The following is a 6962-nucleotide window of genomic DNA, read 5'->3' as shown; positions in this document are numbered from 1 at the left end:
GAAACATTAAATGATTTAATAATTCAAACAGTATTACCAGCTTCACTTATTAATAACCAGATTTATAATTTCTGTCATACATCTACAGCAGTTCTTATTGGGAATTAACAGAGGTTTAGATGTTGATGTTTGGTTGAAAATATTTTGTTTTGGTCACCATCATGGAGATCATTATTTGCTTTAGTTGGGCTCTTTACCCTTGACATTTATTAATCTACTATTTCAACAATTGCAGGTGGGTTTCAATTGCAGCAAACACTGATCACATTAATGGTGACCTCAAATGAAACATTTTCAACAGATTTTTTCACAACACTGCATGATCACGCCACTGTATTCTGCTCTCTTTTCTTGCATTTTATATATTTTTATTTTGTCCAATTCTAGGAGGAGCTCAATACTGCATTGAAATCCTTTCGGGAGACACTTAAACAGAGAGAAAATATTAAAAGAGAGTTCGAGAAAAATGTTCAACACATCAAGGTAAGGATAGAAAAGAACAGTCTTTTTTTTACTGTAAGATCACTACACACAAAAAAATTGTTTATAATATTTAATATAATATATTCTAGTTTATCATTTTTGTAAATGACAAGCAACAGTCTGGCTCTGGATCTGTTATATGTCCAGTATCTAAGTTTAGCTCAGATATTAACTCTTTCCCTACCAGCATTTTTTTTTAAAGTTGCCAGTCACCACGAGCATTTTTGATCATTTTGACAAAATTTTCATGGCCCCCATAATATTTTGTTGTACGAATATATGAACATGCAATACATCAAAATACAGAACAGAGCCTACTTTAAAAAAACTATTATTATAGCTTCAAACATTCTTTTTTTTATCAATGTTCGAATGTAGGTAATTTTCATTAAAAAAAAGCAACAAAAAATCTGAGAAAACTGTGTTTTTAAAACTACATCTGAATCATATTCAGTACAATGTTCAAAGCACAGATGCAGTAGATTGCTTCCATCAACACCCCCAAAGCTTCACAGTTCTGTACCACTACCTGGATTGACATTTCACTTGGTAACATTAGGCAGTTTTCATTTCTATGCTGATTTATTGTTGATGATCACATTATTTTCATATGCATCTGCTTACATATGAGACGTGTCTCTTCTTCGGCTGTGTTTTAATTGGGAGATTCTGTACGCATTCAGAAGATGTGTCATAGCACCCCAAAGTGTATGACAGTGAAAACACGGAAAGCCATAAAATCTTGTCATTGCCGATTGTGATTGTTTTGTTTGTTGATTGAGATAATTGAAGTGAATGTGATTTGATTTCAGTCTCAAGCTGATCACACAGAGCATCAGATTAAACAGCAGTTTGAGAAGCTTCATCAGTTTCTCAGAGATGAAGAAGAAGCTACAATCACTGCACTGAGGGAGGAAGAGGAGCAGAAGAAGCAGATGATGAAGGAGAAGCTGGAGGAGATGAACAGACACATCTCAGCTTTTTCACGGGGAAACAAAGACATGGAGGAGATGATGAAAGATAATGACGTCTGCTTTCTGAAGGTTTGATTTCACATCATTGATTGATTGATTGTTTGAGTGATGATTGATTGAGTTCTTGATGATTAATGGTGTGTTTGTTCTGCAGAAGTTTCCAGTCACAATGGAAAGGTGAGTGATCTGCTGGTGTCTCTGGTCTCTCTGATTCTGATCCAAAGCCACTGCAGTTCTGACTCCTGAATGTTCTTCCAGACTTCAGAGCTCAGAGCTGGATCCACAGATGGCTTCTGGAGCTTTGATTCATGTGCCAAGTTACTTGGGCAACCTGCAGTTCAGAGTCTGGGAGAAGATGCAGGACATTGTCCAAAACAGTGAGTCTGGAGAAGATCTGTGCTCTTACACACACTGGAAATGGGTGGACATGATTTACATGACACAAAAGCACTAGATTATTTCAATTTGCAGTAAGTGAAGGTGGTGAAGGTGAAGGTGTCGAGGTCGTGGAAGAGACCGGTACAGTATAGAGTTTTCAGCCCCCAAATGTCTACATATTGAAACAACATGGTTACGAGGCGATGAATCTGGTGGAAGAGATGCTTGCGGGCTATCTTTCACCCGAGTCTGCATCCCTGCATCCTTCAAATTCCAGACGCTACCCACCAAGCCGCTAAGAACAACATCAGCGCTGGTGGCTAAAGCTTATGCGGCAGCAGGTCAGGCAGCGGCATGTCTACAAGCGATCATATCAGGCCGACTTGATGGGGGAAATTGACGAGAGCGGGGAAGCTAGTTTTGAAGCAATTCAGGAGTTGAGGAAGGCTACTGATTTGTCTCTCCAGGCCACCAAGGAGACGGCCAAAACAATGGCTGTTCTATGGCACGTAGAGGCACCTATGGTCGAACCTGTCTGATATCAGGGATAAAGACATGAACATCCTTCTGGATGTGCCGCTGTCTCCTCTGGGCCTCTTCAGCGACTCATTTACATCTGTCATCGAGAGGTTCCAGGAGACAAAGAAACAGTCTGCGGCCTTCCAAAGATTCCTTCCTTGCCACTCTCAATCCCCTGAGGCTGCTGGGCGGGAGCAGCCTCGGCAGTCAGCCAGCTCCTCACACTGAGGGCAGCAAAAACAGTGTTGCCACCCATGCTCCCCTGCAGAAGGCTTGGGGACAGGGACGGGTGACACAGTCGAAGTCTTCACAGGATAAGACAGATCTGAGGACTGTCATTATCGCAAAGAATGCTTCAAAGAGGTCCTGACACCAGTGGCATGAAAACTTTGAGGACAGCCCCCTCCGAAGAGGGTCCTATATCACACTCCATGGTATCCGCCCCTCCTCAGTGCCCTCAGGGGACTGTTTTGCCGCAGCGGTCTCCACCGACCATCTGAGGAGGGCCGGCCGACATTTAATTTGATTGTTCCCTGCCGGTTCGCCGCTTCAGGGTGCCGAGTGGAATGCTCAAAAAACACCATGAGTGGTCGCTTGGCTCAGGGTCTCTGGGAGGACCATCTACTTTACTGGCACATAAATCGGCTGGAAATGATGGTGGTATTTTGAGCTCTCAAATATTTCCTCCCATACCTGAGGGGCCATCTTGTGTTGGTCCTCACGGACAACATGTCAGTGGTCTCCTACATCAACCATCAGGCGGGTCTGAGGTCTTGGCACCTGTGCAATTTGGCCCATCGGATGGAAGTCGACTTATTTGCTTCGAAAGAAATGACTTTTTGTTCAATGTGGTTTTCTCTCATGGTGCAGATGTGACCAAGGCTACATCTGTACACATTTCCCCCAATTGCTCTGCTCCCAGGAGTTCTGGAGAGGGTTCGCCGGGACAGGGTCCATCTCATATTGGTAGCCCCGTTCTGGCCAACCCGAGTCTGGTTTGCAGACTTTGTGTCTCTTCTCGACAGCTCTCCCTGTCAAGTGGGCTGCATGATACTTTACCCCCACCTGGAGTCGCTCCTTTGTGTGACTCTTCTGTGGGAAGAGATCCCTTAGTCATACACTGTGAGGTACTCTGAGGCTTAGGCCTTCTCTACATACAAGGACTCTGGCCTGGGACCTGACTATCATTTTGGAAGTTTTAGTATCCGCTTCCTTTAAAGGACTGGACTGCTGCTGAGTGGTTCAAAGTTATGTTCTCTGATAAAAGTAAATTTTGCATTTCCTTTGGATATCAGGGTCCCAGAGTCTGGAGGAAGAGAGGAGAGGCACACAATCCACGTTGCTTGAGGTCCAGTGTAAAGTTTCCACAGTCAGTGATGGTTTGGGTGCCATGTCATCTGCTGGTGTTGGTCCACTGTGTTTTCTGAAGTTTTAGAGCACTTCATGCTTCCTGCTGCTGACCAACTTTATGGAGATGCAGATTTCATTTTCCAACAGGACTTGGCACCTGCACACAGTGCCAAAGCTACCAGTACCTGGTTTAAGGACCATGGTATCCCTGTTCTTAACTGGCCAGCAAACTCACCTGACCTTAACCCCATAGAAAATCTATGGGGTATTGTGAAGAGGAAGATGTGATATGCCAGACCCAACAATTCAGAAGAGCTGAAGGCCACTATCACAGCATCCTGGGCTCTCATAACACCTGAGCAGTGCCACAGACTGATCGACTCCATGCCACGCTGCATTGCTGCAGTAATTCAGGCAAAAGGAGCCCCAACTAAGTATTGAGTGCTGTACATGCTTATCATGTTCATACTTTTCAGTTGGCCAAGATTTCTAAAAAATCCTTTCTTTGTATTGGTCTTAAAGCTGTATTGTATTGGTCTTAGCTTTCAGCAACTACCGACAAGTGACGGCAGTCGGTCAGAAATCGCGCCACAGAAAAAAATGGCATGTCATGTGACTTAACCAAAGCACATCATTGGCTAAACTAAGGTCTTCTCTTACCAACAAAAAAACGAGAATGTTCTCTTAAGGAGACGTGGCAAGTGTGGCAAGGAAATGAACACAAAGAGTATGTTGCCATATGGCAGCACTATGCGGTAGAGGGTTAAATACTAATAATAAAAATGAGTGTGTAACTAATAACACTGACAGTGATCAGAGGAAAATGTCTGATGTGTTTGATCAACAGAACGAGTGTCATAATTCATAATAATCTGTGTACGGTTCACTCTTGATCATCATATGAACATCAGAATAAAAGTAGATGTTGATTGTGTCTCATCAGCTCCTGTGATTCTGGATCCAAACACTGCAAATCCATCTCTTGCTTTGTATGATGATCTGACCGGTGTGAGATTCAGCGAGAACAAACAGCCGGTTCCTGATAATCCAGAGAGATTTGACCGGTGTCCCTGTGTTATGGGATCAGAGGGTTTTAACTCAGGAACACACTGCTGGGATGTGGAGGTTAAAGAAAGTTCAGCCTGGAGTCTAGGAGTAACTACAGCATCAAACCAGAGGAAGGGAAGTGATTTCTTCAAAACTGATGTCTGGTGTGTGCATTACGATCAGTACAAACAGTTTCTATCATCTGGTATCCGTGTCAAACGGAATCTTGATCGTGTGAGAGTTAATCTTGACTATGACAGAGGAATGGTGTCATTCTCTAATCCTGTAACTAACACACATATACATACATTCAAAACCACCTTCACTGACACACTCTTTCCATTCTTCTGGTGTTATAATTCTTCCTCTCTGAGGATCTTACCATCCAGTTAGTAAATGTTACTGTAGGTCTAGGGTGTATTACAGACAGGTTAGGTTAGGCATCCAGGGTAAGTGAATAACCTCAATTTTCAGCTCCAAAAAGTGAGGTAACTTGGGTGTGAAAGTAGCCATACCAAGTTATTCTCTGAGCATAACCTGCGCTGCAATTAAACACACTCCAATCTCAATTAAACACACCTGAAACGTCTAATCAAGGCCTAATTAGGCATACTAGAAACTACCAAACTAACAAAAAACAAAAAAATTGTATTGACCCAACCAAACTCATTTCTTTTGAAGGAGCTAAATTAAATTAAACTTTAACAGAACATTACCTTTAAAAAAAATAACAACAGAAAAACAGTCTTATTTTACTGGTAGTTACAGAATTATTACTAACAATCTCTTGCAGTTAACTACATGGATGAATTAATGTAACGATATATCACTTCATCAGCATCTACACAGTTAAAGTAACCAAGTAAAACTTCAAACTTTGTGCTTTTCAATAAAACTGCAACATCCAAACCTCTGTTAATTCTCAATAAGAAATGTTGTATAAAACATCAAGTAAACTGGATAGTAATAGATGCAGAGATCTAGAGAGATCTGTTAGTGCTTAATGTTCTGTTCCTGCCAGTCATTTGACTTTTGTTTTTTTGTTTTTTTACATTGAATGTATTTGATCGTAATTCAGAGAATACCTGTAAAATAAGTTTTTTCCCACCCTTTTTTTTAAATTAGGATATTTTACTTTAATTTTATGGTTTTTGTTTGGCAGCCACTGCTGCCAGACATTTGACCATTTTTTAAAGTATGTTTTTAAAGTGAAGGTGTTTGATCATAATTGGTTTATTTAAGTTAACATATTTTACAGGGCTTTTTTTGTCTGCCTGTCATTTGACCTTTTTATCATTTAAATGTTTTTTTTTAACTGTTTAATTACAGATTGTTTGTGTAATTTTGCACTCATTTATATAAAAAATAGAAAAAAATAATGTACATAAAATACAGTATTTTTCTGTATATGAAAAAATGTGAATTACTGTAATGTGTCATTAATGTCATAATACTTAAAATAACAGTGGAGTTGTTAATTTACAGATATTGTTGAGATTTGGGTACAATTTTAAATAACAAACAACTGTATAAAAAATCAGTTATTATCCATAAAATTAGCATAAAATTTTAAAAAATTTAAAAAATTTAAATTTGTTTTTTTTTTTTAATTGATACCACACAAATAACATTTTCTAAGTTGAATTGACAAATATTTTATTATCATTATTATTGTCTAGGCAGAGGCATAAATTGGCATCTATCTCTATGGAATAATTTCAATATTTAAGCAGTAATAATAGAAATTATAACAGACTGTGTAGTCTCAATTATGCATATGGAACTTTTGATATAAACTATTATTTTGTATTTACAAGAAAAAAAAAAGAATTTATGGTTGGAAAGCATGAGTCTTTGTCAAAAAACAAAAAAACAATAAACCGTAGAATAAACAAATGACTTTTTTTCTGATGCCTCAAGTTAAACTGCATTGTTTCATTTACCTTCTATCACTGTCCAAAACATTTTGAAGCAACAAAAAGGGAAAATATCCAGCCTGCCAACTGTATGCAATTACAAGTGCAAGAGAAGTCTGAGTATAAGCTCCTTGGCCATCACTTGACTGCTGCTGAATTTGCAAGTTGGGTGTGTAAGATCCAAAACTATAATAACAATATTGATTTACTAACAGCAAAAGTGGAAGGGTCTGAAGTAAACCAAGGAGAGATCAGCCTCAAGCCTCCTTTTCAAAGGTTTACAGACATACACATA

The 6962-nt window shown here is 39.6% G+C and overlaps 1 protein-coding gene across 1 annotated transcript; it reads left to right on the top strand.

The window, feature by feature from the left end:
* The first annotated feature begins 1421 nt into the window (after positions 1-1421).
* On the top strand, positions 1422-5144 carry LOC125261332 (nuclear factor 7, ovary-like). The gene is made up of 4 exons (XM_048179911.1): positions 1422-1526; positions 1612-1634; positions 1716-1834; positions 4648-5144. The coding sequence occupies exons 1-4, from the start codon at positions 1422-1424 to the stop codon at positions 5142-5144; spliced, it is 744 nt and encodes a 247-aa protein (XP_048035868.1).
* The last annotated feature ends 1818 nt before the right edge of the window (positions 5145-6962 follow it).

The sequence above is a fragment of the Megalobrama amblycephala genome, unplaced genomic scaffold (assembly GCF_018812025.1).
Source record: "Megalobrama amblycephala isolate DHTTF-2021 unplaced genomic scaffold, ASM1881202v1 scaffold399, whole genome shotgun sequence".
In the NCBI taxonomy this organism is placed as follows: Eukaryota; Metazoa; Chordata; class Actinopteri; order Cypriniformes; family Xenocyprididae; genus Megalobrama; species Megalobrama amblycephala.
Note: the sequence above shows the minus strand (reverse complement) of the source record. Positions and strands in the feature narration are given on the sequence as shown.

Excerpts from the sequence above, each read along its gene's own strand:
- LOC125261332 (XM_048179911.1), top strand. The coding sequence starts at position 1,422 with ATGAAGGAGAAGCTGGAGGAGATGAACAGACACATCTCAGCTTTTTCA. Across the intron at positions 1,527-1,611 it reads ATGACGTCTGCTTTCTGAAG|AAGTTTCCAGTCACAATGGA; the intron begins GTTTGATTTCAC and ends TTTGTTCTGCAG. Across the intron at positions 1,635-1,715 it reads TTTCCAGTCACAATGGAAAG|ACTTCAGAGCTCAGAGCTGG; the intron begins GTGAGTGATCTG and ends ATGTTCTTCCAG.